At 35.2% G+C, this 20,507-nt stretch overlaps 1 protein-coding gene across 2 annotated transcripts; it reads right to left on the minus strand.

The window, feature by feature from the left end:
* Window positions 1-1,202: 1,202 nt before the first annotated feature.
* LOC130506742 (protein DETOXIFICATION 25) lies at window positions 1,203-13,564 on the minus strand. 2 transcript variants are annotated; one of them, XM_057001428.1, is made up of 9 exons: window positions 13,311-13,564; window positions 12,710-12,994; window positions 2,683-3,224; window positions 2,519-2,605; window positions 2,371-2,427; window positions 2,064-2,302; window positions 1,854-1,972; window positions 1,662-1,748; window positions 1,203-1,578 (listed from the first exon to the last, which is right to left on the minus strand). In XM_057001428.1, exons 2-9 carry the CDS (start codon window positions 12,974-12,976, stop codon window positions 1,480-1,482), a joined length of 1,497 nt encoding a protein of 498 aa, XP_056857408.1. In that variant the 5' UTR covers window positions 12,977-12,994; window positions 13,311-13,564; the 3' UTR covers window positions 1,203-1,479. The 2 variants fall into 2 exon arrangements, with proteins under 2 accessions (XP_056857408.1, XP_056857413.1); XM_057001433.1 differs by having other exon boundaries at window positions 12,710-12,997.
* Between the last annotated feature and the right edge of the window lie 6,943 nt (window positions 13,565-20,507).

Below are 20,507 nucleotides of genomic sequence, written 5' to 3' on the forward strand. Positions count from 1 at the left end.
ATAAATATTTACTAGGGAAGAAAATGGTTTTTTTCCTCACAAATTAAAATGGATTTTTTTTTCTTAGCAAAAAGATACTTTCTTTTGTAAACAGCAAAAAGATACTTAGCCCAGCATAAGAAAAACAAAATGGAAAGTTAGCAAAATATGAATATAAAGAATCATAAAATTGAAAAGAAAAATTGAAAAGAAAAATTGCACCATTAAGAAGACCATGCAAAATACAAACACATCTGAATAGACAAGAAAAGAAAATTAGTAGAAACTATGGAAATATTAAGAATTATAAAATTGAATAGGAAAATTGCACCATTAAGAAGATACAAAATACTATTCTCTCAGATACACTAATCTCTGTATTTTTTTTTTCGTAAAATAATCTCTATATTTTCTAATGAGATATTGAAGTCATATTAGTCTGAGAGGCTGTGAGCCATCTCGTCACGGAATTATAACCTTGAAATTAACATTTACAAACTACGATACATGAGTAATTGATGATACAACAAATAACAATGAAATCTTCTTTCAACTGTAAAGAAAGAAAAAGTAGAGAAAACATACTGCAAACAAAATATGTTGGAGGATGTCGCCATTGCTTTCTTTATCTTTGTTCTCCAAATAGATAGCTTTGTATCTCTAATGCAAAGGCTATTAACATACCTGATAAGGATTTGATTTTTTGTCAAATGTATAATGTGTATTCTACCATCAAGATAACGGTTTGCTATTTTTTTCCATTGAAACAGATCACTTCAGTTGGCATTTATGAAATGCACTGACAGAAAATCGTTAAGGATTGGATTGCTATCAGTGTATGCCAACCTGATGATTTTGTTTTGTAAAACTTCCTTGAAATCTACTCCCTCTGTTTCATAATAAGTGTCACTCTGAGTTCATTTTCTTATTACACAAAGAGTGTCATTTTACAATTCCGATGTAAATCATACTAACTTTCAGCTGAAAATTAATTGCAAACTGCATTGATTTTATAAATAATTTTATTTATCTAAAATACTATTGGTCAAATAGGTATAATTAATTATAACTTACATATATTTCAACAACTTTCTTAATCTGTGTAAAAAATGTCACAACGACAATCTTTAAGAAACAGAGGGAGTATATTCTAAATAAGAGCTCTTTGTCAAAATCCATAATTACAAGTACTCAAACTAATCATTTTTCCCGCAACCAAAATACACACCCAATCAAAACTCAAGTATATACAAAGTAGACAAAAGAAAGATAAACTAAAACAACAATCCGAATAACAATTATTTTTGTACCCGAAGGAAGATCGACCTTAGTAACCTCTTTACTAAGTTATGAGAGTTGCATTAACCTAATAATGCAATCTCAACAAAAGTGCTTCATTTTCTTAAAAGAGTGCAAAACACACAGAATACGATGCATAAATATTCTTTTTTCAAAAGACAAAAAGAATATTCTTAGGTTTTCTTTAAACTAGATATATAATCACTTCCTCTCTTCATCTCTCATCGAGATAGTAGAACTTGATTCTGCAGAAGGTAACTTTAGAGTCCATGTTTTCATACGCTCCTTCGTCTTCTTTACCTGTAATTACATTTTAAAAAAAAATAACCTGAGTTTTGTTCAAAGTTCTAATTAATTATGAATAGAGGTCAAAAGTATATTACCTCCATTTCCCAGTCAGTTTTGTAAATAATATAAGACAATATCAACGTTTGGATACCAACTCCAGCCATCATTCCAGACCAGAGTCCCTGTAGTTAAACGCATCCAATATCGGTTGATAAGATTATCATTAGTTTTATGATTAAAAACTACTAAAATTACTTAATTAGCAAACCGTGTAATTTTTTTCGTACCTTAACACCAAAATGGAAAATGTTAATAAGGATGAACCCTAAAGGAACACCAATTGCATAATAAGTTGCTAGGTTCACAAATGCTACCATACTCTGCATCCCTGCTCCAATAGCTACCCCTGTTTACATGCAGAAGTTGTGCTTAGAAATATTTAAAACTAATATATATATATATAATATGCGTGATAAAAAGGTTTGAGCATTTCTAACCAGATAGAATGGGCTGGATGATGTTTAAGAGTATGGACATGCTAAGGACGATGGAAAGATCAGCGACTGCATTTGAAACTTGGTGGCTATCAGAGAACAAATACGAAATTTGACCACCAAACGCTAGACAAAGAGCAGAGCATATCACACCAATCACCGCTGATACCACAAGAACCACTTTTATTGAGAATCTCACCGCTTCTGCATCTCCTTTTCCTAATTCGTTAGCTACTCTTACGCTGCATTTTTTATGAGTTAGATAATAGATATAGGTAACATAATTAAATGAGTGTAGATAGTTACATACCATGCTGCACCCAACAAGCCTAAGCATATGTTCAGCTCCCAAGTGTAGGTATATTGGCTGCAAGATTAATTAAGGATATAGTTTTCAAACCGTATAGTGATGTTAGTAACATTACATATTTTCTTGCATGATGGATTCTAAGTTATACCATATGGAAAACGCAGAAATTGCAGTATTTGCATCCTTTGTATATCCAGACATTAAGACGATGATGCTCATATACCAGTACTCTAAGCTGTTCAAAGAAAACACAAGAAGAGTCATTAGATTGCGATTAGTCATCATGTTTTACCTTACAAAAACTTAAATTACCAAATCATGAAGCCAGAGGAAATGGATAACTTGAGCATGGGAATAAGATCAAGAAAAGCAGCAGTGCTAAAACCGGTCCAAGTATGCGGGCACCACCCTCCAAACACGTATACAAACTCGGCTATAACCACTGACCACGAGCTTATATTAAGTCCTAGAAGCGCACCATGGATTCCCATCCCTATCACTCTCACGAACCACCAAGTGGCCACAATGTCCAAGACCAAGGCTATGGTCGAGAGAACGCCTATGATAGCGTTTTTCATCTGCGCTTGGAGGTACATTTGCATTGTCATGGTGAATACGAGGCTGTATAGATAAGGAATGACCCAAAGGTAGATCTCGTCTACGGTCTTGGTGATCTCAGTGTTTTGACCCAGTAACCGAAGAATGGGACCAGCAAAGACTATGAAAGGGACAAAGAGAGTGGCTGTAAAGGTGTCTACTATCCAAGAACGTTGTAGATAGATCCCCATCATGTGATATTGTTGTGCTCCGTAGGCTTGTCCACATAGCGTCTCCGTCGCGCTTGACATACCTGCCTGTAGCAGAAAACATTATATATAACCAGCAAATTTAATTATACAACCTTGGTTCCATCATAATTTATACGATAGGTGGTGTTTTTTTGCTTAAATAATGTTATAAAGGTGTCAAACCATGACATTTTTATGTTTTGTACTATGTCATTTGCAAATTGTAAACGCAAAAGCTGATTATATATTATTGACTAAGTTAAAACTAATTTTCTTCTTAAGTATATGAACTATGAAGTTCAAAATAATTAATTCCCTGATTGCTCTCTCTTTTTCTTTTACAGTGATTCTAATTTATACTAGGGCATTGTTCCTACCTTCAAATTAAACCAACGCGTTTGGCGTTTTCAAAAGTTGTTATTTTTGGACAAAATTGTTTAATTTTAACTTTTGTTTGTGTTTTGCATGTTCCCCTTTGAAGTAACTTTTATAGTGAAAAATTGTCTGTAATTGTAATTTTGTAACTTATAAACACTAACATATCAGGCGACAAATAAAACACTTAAATATCATATAATATCTATATGGTGATGTCGAGATGTGGTCCCTGGAACGGATTCAAACTGATGGATCATAAGGTGCCTACTGAAAGTGTATGGGAAGACGATGCTGTAGCAGAGCTGAAGTAGTTCATGAAGTGTGACATGAACTACTACATCAGAGAGGCGGTTCGTGAGAAGCACGTATCAAGACCGATGCATTAAAAGAAGATTTAATGAAGAGGGACATTAAAGGAAGACTTGAAGAAGAAGCAATCGATCTAAAGAGAAAAAGGAAGATTGGCTTATTCGCTGAAGTAAAAGAAATGGAAAGTTTCCATTGGGTAGTTAGATTAGATCTAGGGCTTCCTCAAAGATATATAAGGAAGTCGTGGCACTGTGTTAGGGGTTAACACACAGGGAGAGCTTTTAGCAATAGAGAGGTTTGTACGTCCTAAGAAGGAGAAGCAAAGCATCTAGGGGTTAAGAGTTTAGGTGGTTCAGAGTCTGTCTTAGATCTCTGAACGAGTTGACTAGCAAACAAGTCGAGGTTTGTCTTGAGCTTGTTTGAATTATTGCTTTTAATAAGAACTTGTAAGAGCTTTTAAAAGAATAAATATAGTCGTATTTCTTGGATTTGAATAACCATGTACTACTGTGTGTTCTACATAGCATAGCTTGCTTATCTTACATTAATAATTGGTATCAGAGCGGGTATCTGTACTTTGTTTATTTAAACAGGTAGATCCTGCGGAGTAAGATGGATAGCTATCGCGAATTGGTGATAAGTTCCAAGGTGATCCTTGAAGTAGGAAACTATGGATTCTGGAAGGCGCGCATGAAGGCTACAATCAAGGGCATTGACCCATTGGCGTGGAAGGCTGTGGAATCTGGTTGGAAATCACCTGTTGCAAGAGCCGAGGATGGGACAGATGTTCCAAAACTGGAGGAACTCTGGACTGATGATGAGAACAAGATGGCTAAGTTCAATGCTCGTGCACTAACTGTCATACATTGCAGTGTAGCAAGGAAGCAGTTTGAACTAATTCAAGGATGCGAGGCAGCAAAGGATGCATGGGATATTCTGCAGAAGCATTTTGAAGGAACCTCAAAGGTTCAGAGTTCTAGAAAGGATATGCTTGCAACAAGATTTGAAGAGCTAAAGATGGAAGAGAATGAATCTGTTGGAGATTTCAGTTCAAAGATTAGCTCACTGGCACAAGAAGCACTTACACTTGGGAAGAAATACAAAGAGAAGAAACTTGTGAAGAAGTTCCTGAGGTGCTTGCCGTCTAAGTTCATGGCATACAAAGCAGCTATGACCGTCTCCTGTAACACTGACGAGATGACATTTGATGAAGTGGTTGGAATGTTACAAGCTCATGAGATGGAAGTGGCTGGTGTGTCTGGTGGAATGAAGGAAAAAGGAATTGCTCTTGCATCAGTTGAAAAGGAGCATATGGATGATAATGATCCTGTGAGTCTTCTGGTCAGAAGGTTTGATAGAGCTCTACGAAAAGTAGAGAATGGGCAGAAGAAGTTTGGCCAAGGTAGGAAGACGTCCGAGCCAGAAAAGAACTACAGGAAGAATGATGCTAAGTGCTATGAATGCAAGGGGTATGGTCACTTTCGAACTGAGTGTCCCACAGTGAAAAGAAGAGAGATTCAGTGCCATAACTGCAAGGGATATGGACACACTCAAGCTGAATGCGAGTCGGATGGTAGGAGAAAGCCGGAAAAGTCCATGATAGGAATCAATGACAGCGAGTCCGACAGCGAGAGTGAAGAGAAAGTGAACAACTTTGTGGCGTTTCTAGGAATCGTGGAATGTGAGTCAGGATCTGAGAGTGATGTTGAGCAAGAAAATGACTTAGATGAAAGCTACAAGGAAGTTCGAGAGACGCTAGTGAAGCTGGGAACGGAGAATTTGGCATTGGCTAAAGAGAAGGCAAGACTGGAAGTTGAAGTACAAGTGTTGAAAGATGACCTCGACAGGGAAGCTGAGTTGGCCAAGGAAAGTGTGAATCTGATCAAAGAAAAATTGGTCCTGTCTAAGCAAGCGGACGAGCTCAGAGAAGAGTTACTTACTGAAAGAAAGAAAGCAGCTGATCTTCAAGCTGAATTGGATCAGCAATATCGGAAGATTAAGATGCTCACGGGAACCAAGCAACTTGACAAGATTCTGAGCAGTGGAAGAACTGAAAGCTCATCGATGGGACTTGGTTACACTGGAAGACAGAGTAGTTCAACAGGTACAACGCGCTTTGTATCTGGAGGTTTTGCGCATGCTGAAGAAACCAAGACACAAACTACTCCAGCTCAGATGAGTGGATGCTTCTTCTGTGGAAAGTTTGGTCATTACAAGAGGTATTGCTACAAGTATCTGGAACGGGTCAAACAAGTATGGAGACAACACAAGTTTTGGAGAATAGGCAAGACTTCTCGAGGCTGGATGAAGAAAAATGACTTGTACCCTAAGATAGTGACTGAACCAAGAAGTACCGTTCGATGTAACATGGCACGAGTGGCGAGTGATTCCGAATCCGAGGAACCATGGTACTTCGACAGTGGGTGTTCGAGACACATGACGGGAAACATTGAGTATCTAGACAAAGTGTCAAAAGTAAAAGGAGGAAAGGTAACCTTTGGAGATGGAGGTTGTAGTGTCATTCAAGGCAAAGGTACAACGTGTAACTCAGAAGTACCTAAATTGGTGAATGTCTACTTTGTCAAAGGATTGAAGGCTAACTTGATCAGCGTGAGTCAACTGTGTGATGACGGACTCACGGTGTGCTTCTCAGCAATTGATTGCCGTGCAATAAATCAACATGGTGTAACAGTGCTACAAGGTGTGAGATCTGGCAATAATTGTTACATGTGGGAAAAGAAGGTTAAGTGCTTGTCAGCTCAAGGGAATATTGATCTATGGCATTGACGTTTGGGACATTTGAACTTCAGGAATCTAACGAATCTTGTATGCAACAACTTGGTTCGCGGAGTACCCAAACTCAAGATTGATGACAAGATTGTGTGTGGTGCATGCAATGAGGGAAAGCAAGTCAAGATACAACACAAGAAGGTACCGGATGTTCAGGCAAAGGCACCATTGGATCTAGTTCACATGGATCTCATGGGTCCTATGCAAACCGAGAGTATTGGAGGAAAGAAATATGTGTTTGTACTAGTGGATGACTACACCAGATTCACCTGGGTTCGTTTTCTCAGGGAAAAGTCAGAAGTGTCTGAAAGTTTCAAAATTTGGGCACTTCAACTCATAAATGAAAAGGGAGGAATCAAGAAGATACGCAGTGATCATGGAGGTGAATTCGAGAATGAAGCCATGACTACCTTTCTTGAATCAAGAGGAATAGCTCATCAGTTTGCAGCACCATGGACACCTCAGCAGAATGGAGTAGTTGAACGAAAAAATAGAACTCTACAGGAAATGGGAAGAGCAATGCTTCATGGTAACAAGATAGCCAAGAGGTTCTGGGCTGAAGCACTCAGCACAGCGTGTTACACAATCAACCGTGTGTATGTCAGAAAAGGGACAACAAAGACACCATATGAGATATGGACAGGCAAAACTCCTAATCTTAGTTACTTTCATGTTTTTGGATGCAGGTGCTACATACTGAATGACAAGGACTACCTTGGGAAGTTTGACTCAAGAAGTGATGAAGGATTCTTTCTGGGTTATGCACAGTCTAGCTCAGCATACCGAGTCTACAACAAGCGAACAGAATCAATTAAAGAATCAGTGAATGTTGTATTTGATGATTTGTCTGTGGTTGTAGGTGATGACTTGGGATCAGATGACGAGGAAGAAGGTGGATCATCTGTAGCTGCTACTGAAGTCATTGAGGAAGGTCCTACCACAGATACAGTACCTCAACCAGTGATTCAGCAAGTTCATCGCAATCATTCGAAGTCTGATATGATTGGAGGGATTGAAGAATGACAAAAACGCGTGGAAAGGTGATCAATTTTAAAGAAATGGTGCAGTTCGCATGTTTCATCTCATCAATAGAACCTAAGACACACACTGAAGCACTACGTGATGAATATTGGATTGTCGCAATGGAGGAAGAACTTGAGCAGTTCACCAGGAACGATGTGTGGGAACTTGTTGCTAGACCTGAAGGAGTAAATGTAGTTGGCACTAAATGGATCTTCAAGAACAAGACTGATGAGCATGGAGAAGTAGTTCGTAACAAGGCAAGGCTTGTAGCTCAAGGATACTCACAGATTGAAGGAGTAGACTTTGAAGAAACCTTTGCTCCAGTTGCAAGATTGGAATCTATTCGGCTGTTTCTGGGAATGGCGTGCATTCTGAACTTCAAAGTGCATCAAATGGATGTGAAAAGTGCTTTCCTCAATGGAGTACTTCAGGAGGAAGTTTATGTTGAGCAGCCAAAGGGATTTGAGAACCCAGTGCATCATGACTACGTGTACCGACTGAAGAAGGCAATATATGGTTTGAAGCAAGCACCGCGTGCCTGGTATGAACGACTCACAAGGTTTCTGCTAAAAGCGGAGTACATCAGAGGGAGCATAGACAAGACACTATTCTTCAAGGAGGTTGAAAAAGATATAATCATCGTTCAAATCTATGTGGATGACATTATTTTTGGAGGCACGTCACAGAAGCTGGTTGATGAGTTTGTTCAGAATATGACTCAAGAGTTTGAGATGAGCATGTGTGGCGAACTGAAGTACTTTCTTGGACTTCAAGTGTTCCAGTCAGAGAAAGGTGTCTTCATCTCTCAGAGTGCATACGCTAACAGTTTGGTAAAGCGATTTGGTATGGAGAACTCCAAAGTTTTTAGAACACCCATGAGTACATCACTGAAGCTTTCACGAGATGAAGCAGGAGAAGATGTGGATGTCAAGCTCTATCGAGGGATGATTGGTAGTCTGTTGTACTTGACAGCGAGTCGACCAGATCTGTCATTCAGTGTTGGTGTGTGTGCACGACATCAAGCCAAGCCTAAGGTATCACACCTGAATGCAGTAAAGAGGATTATCAAGTACGTCAAAGGAACAAAGAGCTTGGGCATGTATTACTCGAAGAATTCCAACAACAACTTGGTGGGATACTGTGATGCTGATTGGGCAGGATGTGCTGATGATAGAAAAAGTACCAGTGGAGGATGTTTCTTTCTTGGAAACAATATTATCTCGTGGCTGAACAAGAAGCAGAACTCTGTATCACTTTCTACGGCGGAAGCAGAATATATTGCCATGGGTAGCTGTTGCTCACAACTTATCTGGATGAAGCAGATGTCAGCTGATTATGGAATGCAATCGGGTCCCTTTCTTGTGTATTGTGACAACAAAAGTGCAATTGACATCTCGAGGAATCCGGTCCAACATTCAAGGACGAAGCACATTGACATAAGGTACCACTTCATCAGAGAATTAGTTGAAGACAATCAGGTAGTAATCGAACATGTAGTTACTGATTTGCAGTTGGCTGATATATTCACTAAATCTCTTGAATTTAATCGATTTATCACACTAAGAAATGCAATTGGTGTGTGTAACCTTGATTGTTGAGTCAAGTTGTGCAGAGAGTAGTGCAGGTGCTGGTTCGGGATATACATATAATTCAGATTGGTTTTGGAACCGAAAACGTTGTGGAAAAGAGCTGCTTGATATGCCGTCAGTGTTGTAATGGTACAGGTTTCACGTCAATCTGTGGCCCCCCCCTCTCAATAAAAAGAGCCAGAAATGTTACAGAAAGATGCTCAGAAAATAAAAAAAAGGTTTGATTGATAGATTCATGATGGGAAACAACAGGGGTTTCACAGCGCGAGAATAAAGAATGAAAACCGGCAGCATTGATGAAGGCATATCAATGTGAAAGCTAGCCATAAAAAGACAATCGGCTGCACCAGAATATAAGATCTAGGAAGAGTTATATGTGCAGCTTGAATCAAGCACTGAGGCAACTCATGAAGCACTTCACATGAATGGTAACTGAACTGAACTAATCTAATGCTTTATATTAATTTTGATTCAGCCAATTGTGAGTTGTGACTCGTGTTTTATTACTATCTTGAAAGTCTGATGATACATTAATAATTCACGAATGTGCCTAATGTCTATGTGTTTGGATGAGAGAAATTAAATGTTGTAGGAATACAAAGGAGAGGATAAAAAGTCAGGGACCAGATCTGCAATATCAGAAAAGTTGATTCAGTTTTATTCCGTTAAGGGAAGTAGTGGGGAACAAGCCCTAGAAAATCTCCATCGTGCTTAAGAAGCTCAATCTCGCAGTCTCTCTTCATCTCTCACACGATTTTCACACAGAAACTGACATCTATCATGGTGAAAGCAAAGAAATCAGCTCAACAAGCCGAATCATCCAGGGAAGAGAAGCATGCAGAGGCTGAAGGAAGTCGGAGGTCACTCTCTGATGGCGAACCTGAATCGCCTCCGCCGAGAAACGATATGCCTGTTTCTGATGTACTTCCTGAGGTGACTGAGGAGCTTGACTCGTTCAACACCGCGAATGAGAAAGCTGCTTCAGAAGATAGCTATGAAAGAACTCCGGGTTTTGGGGAAAAGCCATCTGCGAAAGTGCCTGAAGCAGATCTGCAACCGCTAATCGGATCCTCTAATGCTGACATTCAAGATGTTCCGGTCACTGATAAATCGTCGGAAGAGAAGGATGAGTCTACTTTACAGATGGTGGTCGTTGAAGATGAGAAGGAACAGAGTGGAGCTGATGTTGAATCCGGCAAGGCGGATGATGACGAATCCAAAGATGATGAAGCTTCACAGAAGGAAGTGAGAAAGAAACGAGTGCTGCAGCGATTAGGGTTGCGTTCCGCAAAACAGAGGAAGACAGGGGAGTCTAGTACACCAACTCAATCTCAGTTTCTCACACCAGGAGATGCAGCCAAGTCTCCATATTTGGCTAAGGAAGCAGAAGCCTCACCTCGTTTGAGATCGAGAAGGTCTGGTGACAAAAGTGCTGAACCAATGCCTCCTCTCATCAAGAAAAGGTATGATCAGTTCCTTAAGCGTAAGGTACTTGCTGAGCGTTCGGTAGATTTGAAGGAGGCTGACCAGTGGGGATACTTGGCGGTTATTAAAAAGGGGTCTATGGAATCAACTGTCTCGAATCTTACCGTGTATGTTGAGCAAGTTGTAGCTGAGTTCTATGCAGGTCTGCCGAGTACCAAAGCTGAAGCAGATGTTGATGAAGTAATTGTCTCTGTGAGAGGACAAACGTACAAGTTCTCACCTGCGCTCATCAACAATACCATAGATTGGGAACCACTTTCTGAGGATGAAGTGGAGGAAGATGCAACTTTGGATGAAATCTCAGTAACCGAGTTGGCTTCATTCATCACTGGAGATACGAGGACAGAATGGGAAGGTCTCACTACAGCGGATCTTACTTCATGCTACGGTGCTTTGATGATCATAGCTGCCTACAACTGGATTCCCTCTACTCACAAGACGTATGTCTCACTTGAGAGGGCAATGCTGATCTACAAGATGGCTCATGGAGTCCGTGCTGATTTGGGTAAGATGATGTTCAGACAGATTCTCAATCTTGGAGTGACTCAGGTCAATGATGCACGTTGGTTGATCTTCCCTCGATTGATCATGGCACTTCTCCAAAGCCAGCATGTAGTTCCATCTTATCCCAGTGACAAGCTTCAACGTCCGGTTCCTTACAAGAAGGATAAACGAGTGGGTGAGATCTATGAGCAGAGACTAGCTAAAGGAAAGGCACCATCTAGAGGTGAACCAAAGAGAAGCTCTGCCAGGACAACACGTCAGTCATCTCCTGCTCCGAGCCCTGCTCCACGAACTGCTACACCAAGCTCCAGGACTGCACCACGACGCGTATCTGTCTATGAGCTTGGATCAGTTGCCATCCCTCAAGGACCACTTAACCGTGTTGATTTGCAAGTGGCACTACAGGACACAACACGAGCTCTTCAAGCGCTAGCTGAGATAGTTCAGGATCTTCAGAGCACTGTAGCAGGTTAGTATTTCTCTCTCTATGAATATATGATGTATTTTACTTGGTGTTTTTAATCCGTGTGCTCACAAGCAGGGGGAGAAGAAGAAGACTAAGAAGACCAAGATTGTGGGGGAGCTGTGTTATGTTGCTTTGTTTTTTTTTATGTCTATGTTATTTCAATTGCACCACTTGTTGCAATTCCTTGTTTTCAGACTGGCTAAGATTATGGGGGAGCATTTGCACATGCTATCTTTTGATATTATGTATTAATTTGCTTGAACCCGTTTTTAGGATAATATAAGTATGTTCTTAATTGTCTTGAGTTGGTTGAATTAACATTTAGACATATATACTTGGGCTGTTGTGTGTGGTTTGTTCTTGTCTTCTATCTCAGGTACTTGTGAGACGACGAATTAAAAAGGGGGAGATTGAAGGTGTATGGGAAGACGATGCTGTAGCAGAGCTGAAGTAGTTCATGAAGTGTGACATGAACTACTACATCAGAGAGGCGGTTCGTGAGAAGCACGTATCAAGACCGATGCATTAAAAGAAGATTTAATGAAGAGGGACATTAAAGGAAGACTTGAAGAAGAAGCAATCGATCTAAAGAGAAAAAGGAAGATTGGCTTATTCGCTGAAGTAAAAGAAATGGAAAGTTTCCATTGGGTAGTTAGATTAGATCTAGGGCTTCCTCAAAGATATATAAGGAAGCCGTGGCACTGTGTTAGGGGTTAACACACAGGGAGAGCTTTTAGCAATAGAGAGGTTTGTACGTGCTAAGAAGGAGAAGCAAAGCATCTAGGGGTTAAGAGCTTAGGTGGTTCAGAGTCTGTCTTAGATCTCTGAACGAGTTGACTAGCAAACAAGTCGAGGTTTGTCTTGAGCTTGTTTGAATTATTGCTTTTAATAAGAACTTATAAGAGCTTTTAAAAGAATAAATATAGTCGTATTTCTTGGATTTGAATAACCATGTACTACTGTGTGTTCTACATAGCATAGCTTGCTTATCTTACATTAACACTTACCATAACACCATAGATGAAACGAATGAAAGTGCTTTGAAGGAGAGCATAAGCAGCGAGACCCATTTCACTGTTGTGTCCAATGAAGGCTTGAGCCACCACTATGCAGCCAAAAGACATCACTCTGAACAAAGTAGATGGTAAAGCTATTCTCCACATTTTTTTTACTTCACTCCAAATCTTCTTTTTCAGGTAGAGACTCCCTCTCCTCTGTTCTATCTCTGACCCACGTAGCAGTCTCTCTGCCATTTCTCTACCAGCTCCACTCATTTTCTCCCTCTTTAATTTCTACTATCAAAAGAAAAAAATATAATACTAATTACTTATATAAAGACATGCCACAAAGATAAACTAAGCTATATTCAAAATTTCATCCTGGTTTTAAGAAGAAAAATTAACACTGCTATGAAACATGATCGCGATCAACGAGCAAGTATATTCTCATTCACCAAAACTTATTCTTCTTTTCCTGATAAAAGGTTTTCTTCACCATATTCATCACTTGATGTCTCTATATATACATGCATGTGTATATATACATCTTTGTAGAATCTTACTATGTTCTGAAGCGATTTTATTAAGGTACGGAGTGATATTTACTAACCTGACGAACTTAGTTAAGGGGAAAGAGTCGGAGAAACCAAGAACAATATTTTTTTGAAAAAACCGGGAGAAACAAATTATTACACAGAAACTTTAAAAGAAAACATAAAAATGAAGAAGAAGAAAACATAAAAGCAATAAGTGTGTTTTCTATCACAGACTGGAAAAATGTGGTATACTGAAACTAAAATACTTGGCTACATATATATATTGAGAGAAAGAGAAATGGGTGGTGCGTAATATACAGCCACCGTAATACGAAAATGCATATTTTACTCTGGTGTGGAAACGTTGTGAAAAGGAAATGATGTTTTTTTTTCTTTCACAGAAAGAAGAAAAAAATGCTATTCTTTATCAATTACTGAAGGAATAGTCTAATAATTGAAATCACTGCTGATTACCAAAATAAAACAAATAATAAAAAGAGGAAAACAAACTATACAGAAAAGTATAAACAAATTATACAAAAAAATATAAAAGGATAAGAGACTGAGAACATACCAATTTCTATATCTGCTTTTACGATATCATTTAGAATCAAAATTATTGAATCATATTCTGTTTCTTTCTAAAATAAAAAATATTATATTTTCTTTTGTAAAAGAAAAAATAGCATTCTTTTATACTTTGCTCTATATTTAGAGATTTATATTTTAGAGATATATATTAAAACATATCACGTTTCTAAGGTTTTCCTATTTCAGAAAGATAACAAAATATATTGGAAATAGTTTTAGGGTATGAGATAGACTTCGAGAGAGCCAACTAGATGTGGAGGTGTTGTCCGCGTGCCAGAAAAAGATCCATGCAACTTTGAAATAAACAAAAGCTTAAGAGTTTTAGGAGAAAAAGATCCATGCAACTTTGAAATAAACAAAAGCTTAAGAGTTTTAAGAGTAGAATGAGCATCAAAATACAGATGGATTGTTATTTCTCTCTATTATCTCTCTTCGAAGAGATAGGACAAATTAGGGGTGGGCGTTCGGATACCCATTCGGGTTCGGTTCGGGTCTATTTGGGTTTCGGGTTTTCGGGTTCAAAGATTTCAGCCCCATTCGGGTATTTTTAAATTTCGGTTTGGGTTCGGTTCGGATCTTTGCGGGTTCGGTTCGGGTTCGGATAACCCATTTAAATTATTTTTAAAAATTTAAAATTCATTAAATGCTTCAAATTTCTCAAAATCTATAAACAAAACAATATAATACGTACAGATTTGAATAACATATGTCAAAATACTTAAATATAACATATAAATTGGTTCGATTTGAATATTTGGATAAATAATCAATAGATATGTAAAATATTTTTGATGTTTTGAACATACTTTAGCTATTTTAGACATTTACTTTTGACTATTTGTATATATTTTCATGTATTTTGGACAACTTAAAAGTATCTTATATATTTTGGATGTTTTAATATACATAAAATCTAAAAATGATAAATATATTTAGGTATATATATAAATCTATTTCGGATCGGGTTCGGTTTCGGTTTTCTAAATACCAAATTTTTGAATCTGTTCGGATATTTAATTAATTTTGGTTCGAGTTCGGTGTTACTTTTTCGGATCGGGTTCGGTTCGGTTCTTCGGTTTCGGATTTTTTGCCCGGCCCTAGGACAAATAGTGAAACAAGTGATTGAGTAGGTACATGGCTTTTTGTAAAAGTGCGTTTACTTATTATTTTGAAGACCGTTCTTCCCATTGGAACTCTTAAAATTCTATCATATACAATATACATATATATATACAAATACATAATTTAAGAGTTCCAATATAAAAAAAATTCTATTGGAGATGTTCTAAGTAAGGAAATACTCCCTCTGTTTTAAAAGATGCATGTTCTGGAAAAAATATTTGTTTCAAAAAATGTATTTTTTTATGTTTTCTATATAAAAATTGCAAATTTCAATAAAATTAATTGAATTTATTGAAAGACTATTGGTTAAAATGCATTGAAATTTGGTAATTTCTAAAAACAATGTATGATTAATGTGTTTTCTTAATATGTGTGAAAACTCCAAAACATACATCTTTAAAAAAACAGAGGGAGTATTATTTTATGATCCAGAAAAAAGGTTATATTTAAAATAGTTAAAGGTTGACAAAAAAAATATTTAAAATAGTTAAAGACTTATTATTCGAACCAATTCGCTTTAAAAATGTTTGGTTTCTAAACGGATCATAAACTTTTCAATCCGAGTAATTGGATCCGACCCAAACGTAAATCCAAAATGTCAATACTAATTCAATCAACAATGATGATTTGATAAATTAGTTGATTTATCTTTTGTATATTTACTTAATCTGATTTATTCTATTTGATATGCATTGTCTGTATATTTTAAACTGCGTCACTAGTTCCAAGCCTTAAGTATACACACACTACGCTATGTTTTAAAGACACCTTCGACGAAGCTTCTGAGAGGACATGACTTATATAAGCTACACGTTACGAATAAATTGTGACAATTCATTTATACCTATGTGTCCACGTTTTAGTTAGAGACTTCCATCTGTTTTTATTTCACACTGTTCTTACAAATCCTTGCATTAACTTTTATGAACGAGTAGAAGTCTTCTTAGTCTACTCTAGTTATCGTGAATTTTTGTAAAGTAGAATCATTCCTTGAATAGTGTGCTAATTTAGTTCTCTTTTATAAAAAAAATGAAATGAAACGGTAAAAAGACTTTTTTTTTCTAAGACAACTTATAATGTATGACATGTATTCTCAGCTTCATTACGATGGTTACTCTCGTGCAGCAACGGTCGTCAAGATTATATTGCAGGTTGTGGTCTACTCTCTATGGAAGGAGCGCAACTTAAGGATCGTTGCCTCGTCCTCGACCTCAGAAGCAGCTGCTTTCTCTATGGTTGACCTGCCCATGCCCGACGGATTGTTGTCTCTTCCCTCTGTTTTTCTTCTTTCAGTTGTATTTCTGTTTCATTTCCCCTTTCAGTTAGTTCTCTTCTCTTTTGTTGTTGTTATAAGTTGAGCTTTTCAACATAAACTTTGTAAAACAGAAAATTGGTATAAATTTTTAACATTTGCACCCCTAAAAAGTATTTCCAGCTATTTAATTTGATTATATTTTATTTATTTTTTTAAGCTTGAAAATTGTGACCATCCATCCATTTTGGCCAAAGATATACTATAACTTAAATTTCTTGGTTGTCAAGTATTAAACCATAGCATGTGATGAACTTCTACTAGTTTAGCTAACTTTAGAACTTGCAGTCTTCAGTCCGAGGACCTATTTAGACACCTTCACCATATCATGAATGACGAACTTTTCTCTCTCATCACCAATTGTTTTCATGTGTTAAGCGTTTTTTCTTGTAATCCATATCTATTTAAGTTATTTCTCATTTTCAGGACAAATTAATTTCGGATGTCTAATTGAACTTGGTAGTGATGTATATCACTTATCCCATCATAGTAATGCCAAAGCCGGTAAACATCTCAAAATATTCAATATGTATGTCTGGACATTAACTATCAAGCTTATGATAATCAAAGAGTTTTTAGTTTCTTTTTATAATTATTGTGTTATAAAACATTGATCTGTAAGTATTTTTGGTAAAATTCGCAAAGAAAACAAATACTTTTAGTTCGAGTAGAAAAATATTAAAACTAATATTTGGAATTTTCAGAACTTAAGTGATATCTGAAACGAGAACAAACAAAAAGTTCTGGATTTATGAAATGTACGATTTTAGCCAAAATTTTCATAGTTTTGTAAAACATTAAAAATTCCAAAGGACGGTATTTTAGGAATGCATCACCCCTGGAAACGATACTTTATATATTTTAGAAAAAAAATTATTAAAAACTTATGTTTAACATTTAATTTTCAGCAAATAAGTTTTAAGAATAAAAATTAATCTTGCGCTTTAAAGCTTAGATCAAAATCTAATAAAAATTAATAAATATTAAAATGTCTGATATAAATAATGAAATTAAATTAAAAATAAAACAAAAAGAAAACATTGAAAAAATTTAATAACATGTGAACAATAAAAATAAAATAATAACTAAATAAGAAACTATATTTATTTCAAACTTAAATCATTAAATTGTAACAATCGTATAAGAATCGTTGCTGCTCAAATATTTTTTATTTTAGTATGTATCCTCTCAATTATTGATTTATTACGCTTGCAACAAAATGATAAATTAATTTGACTAAAAAACTGTATGTCCAACTTTTGTTAAATTTGAGCATCACATTCATAATATACTCATCATTTATTTAAACATTCAATTAAAATACTTTAAATAATATAATAATTCAAATTGTATTATATAATGAGTCATCTATAGGTTCAACCGGTAGGCGGTTCTCAGGTTTTAGCGATTTTTTGCAGGTTTTATAAAAATTGAAAACAAACAAACCGAATTACATATAAAGTCACCGGCTTTATCGGTTTAACAGCGGATTCAAATCGTATTTCAGAATACTGAATATAATGCTTCATGTGTAACATTTAAATATAGATATACAATAAAAAATACAAATTTATATCATATAATTTTATTTTGTTTCGAAAATAGTTCTGCAATTTTAAAGCGCGGATTAAAAAAATACACTCGTAAATACTTAACACTACTTTGGATACTACCTGACAACCAAATTTTGTCTTAATATTGGGACATACTACAACCAGGTAAAATTTAAGATTATATATGATTACATGAGTTGACAAAAAATATATATATGATTACATGAATGTTATTACAGAGCTATTTGGCCCTAAAATTTCAGTTGATGTTTCTTTTTCTCCTTAATTGTTATGGTGCAATTGGGTATTTAAGAATGATTATGAAGCATAGGTTCAGGACCATTTTGCATAGCCACTGACGACAGTCCGTAAATATATTTATGTAAGTTAGGTCTATAAACATAATTAATTATATATATAGGGTATAGGTGGAGCAAGACCAATAAGAGTCGTCAAAAGATAATATGCATAAATCATGATAAGAATGCGATGTTTTTTGCATGAATCATGATTAATTGATGATGTTAATATACTTAATCAGTAATACATATTTAGGACATGATTAAGTACGATAAAATGATATTAAAAATCGAACCCTATTCAACTCTACCTCACTGAAGTGTATTCGTATTCCGATAAGATACATTAATATTAGAGAAATGACACAAAATATATTAAGTTGGATACTATTTTTTAACTATACTTAACCAAAAATATTTTAATAGTTTGAATTTAAGGTTTAATGATAAGTGTTTAAAATTTAGGAGTAGGGTTGAGTTTCTATTTTTTTATATGTAATTTTGAAACATTTATAAATGATTTAGTAAGGTTAATTTTTATAGTAAAATTAAAATATTTATGAAAATAATTATTATTTAAAAGATAAATTTGAGGTAAATTAGAACTTTCTTCGTATCGTAACAATATCTTTCAAACATATAATACTGGAAACTTAAGAGTATAACATACTTTCTGATCAAACCCCACGTTAAGCTTTTAATTAATTGGATTCAAATTTATGGTAGCTAATCCCGATCTGAGTTGCATATATGCATATACATTTTGAGTTTCTTATGAAAAGAATTTCTTACTCAAAAAAGAAATACAAAACAGAGTTAGTTATGCCGAGAAGATCAATATCCTTTCGTCCATAATTTTTGGATTAGTGAAAACAAAATGTATGGTTCATATTAGCTCAGGTGTGAACGAAGACTCTTCTCATTTAATTTAGGATTTGAGTATTATATGAATTAGGTCTCAGCGGTTGGATCGAATTTGGATAGTTTCTTTTTGAGTCAATATATCATTCGGATTTTCATTAGATCTAATTAAGTACCTAGAATTTTTTGGTTTGAATTTGGATCGTTTTTTCGAATTTGGATAGATTCAAAATTATAATTAAAACTTATATAAATTAATTTTAATTTTTAGATCTAGTGGATCCTGATCAAGTTTAGATCCGAAAAGAATTCAAAATAACCGAGTTCTATTAAAAATCAGCTAAAATTTATCATATTTATTTTAAATTCTAAGTAAGAAATAACCAAAAATAAACTATTAATAACTAAAACTAAATATTTATGAACTTTATTAAGAGTTTTTTTGTGCCATGCGCAGATATAAAAATTTAAAAAATATTTTATATAAACAAATTTTCAATTTTCAGTATTTAAATTTAAACTATATTAGTTAAAAAATAAACCATAATGTAAATTTTTCTAGTTTGATTTATTCAAGTTTATTTTAACTTTTTAACTTTATTTTATTTAAATTGTAAAAATAATTAAAAATTTATAGAGTTATTTTATTCATATAATATTTTATTTAGTTAAAATTTTATTTAAATTAGTTCTAATAAATATATACATTAATATAAATAACATATATAATTTGATAAATATATAATTATAAATACACTTATTTTGATGTTAAAAATATGATTCATAAATTGATGAAAATATTAAATTCGAAATTATTATATATATATAATTATATTATTTTAATAGATATAGAAAAGTTATTAATATTACTATATTACGAACCTTTGCCAAAAATATGAATACGTATATAGAAAATAGTTATTGTCATATTTAAGAAATCTTACCAAAAACATAAATCTTAATATAGAAAGTTTTACATGTTACAATTAAATCGATGTCATGTCACATTTATTTTAAACCATGTCATCATTTTTTTGTTGAGAGTAATTGTAGTGATGACGCATATACAAATCACTTCTCAAATATAGTCTAGGGAATTTGACATCTGAAATTTTATATTATTTGAAAATATTATAAAAATAACGAAGACTGCTGAAAAAGACAGAAAAAATATAGAAGAATTTTGTTTCAGAAAAAATATAGAAGAATTTTGCTTGTTTGGCTCGACTCTCTCTCGCGCATAAAGAAATATTTCTCTGGAAAAAAACAATTATCTTCATATGTCTTTCGCCACGTGTTCTGGCATGGCTCTGCAGCATTCGGGTGTAAAGCATCTTGTCCTGGTTCAACGAAAACGATTCTCCTCGCAAACCGTGAAGGTGGTAAGTTTTTTTTTTTTCATCTAGAGATTTTATTAATAAAGGGACAAGCCCAAAACGGGACAAGCCCAAAACCAGTACAAACAGCCCGAAAGCCTAAACTACAAAGAAAGCCCGACAGAAAGGCCAAAAAATATGGGCCAAGCCCAACACT

Source organism: Raphanus sativus, chromosome 2, assembly GCF_000801105.2.
Source record: "Raphanus sativus cultivar WK10039 chromosome 2, ASM80110v3, whole genome shotgun sequence".
Lineage (NCBI taxonomy): Eukaryota > Viridiplantae > Streptophyta > Magnoliopsida > Brassicales > Brassicaceae > Raphanus > Raphanus sativus.

What these genes read in the sequence shown, in the direction of transcription:
- LOC130506742 (XM_057001428.1), bottom strand. Translation starts at nt 12,976, where the DNA reads ATGAGTGGAGCTGGTAGAGAAATGGCAGAGAGACTGCTACGTGGGTCA. An exon ending in TCCTCTGGCTTCATGATTTG is followed by an intron (nt 2,606 to 2,682) that starts GTAATTTAAGTT and finishes TTCTTTGAACAG; the next exon opens with CTTAGAGTACTGGTATATGA. An exon ending in AAACTGACTGGGAAATGGAG is followed by an intron (nt 1,579 to 1,661) that starts GTAATATACTTT and finishes ATGTAATTACAG; the next exon opens with GTAAAGAAGACGAAGGAGCG.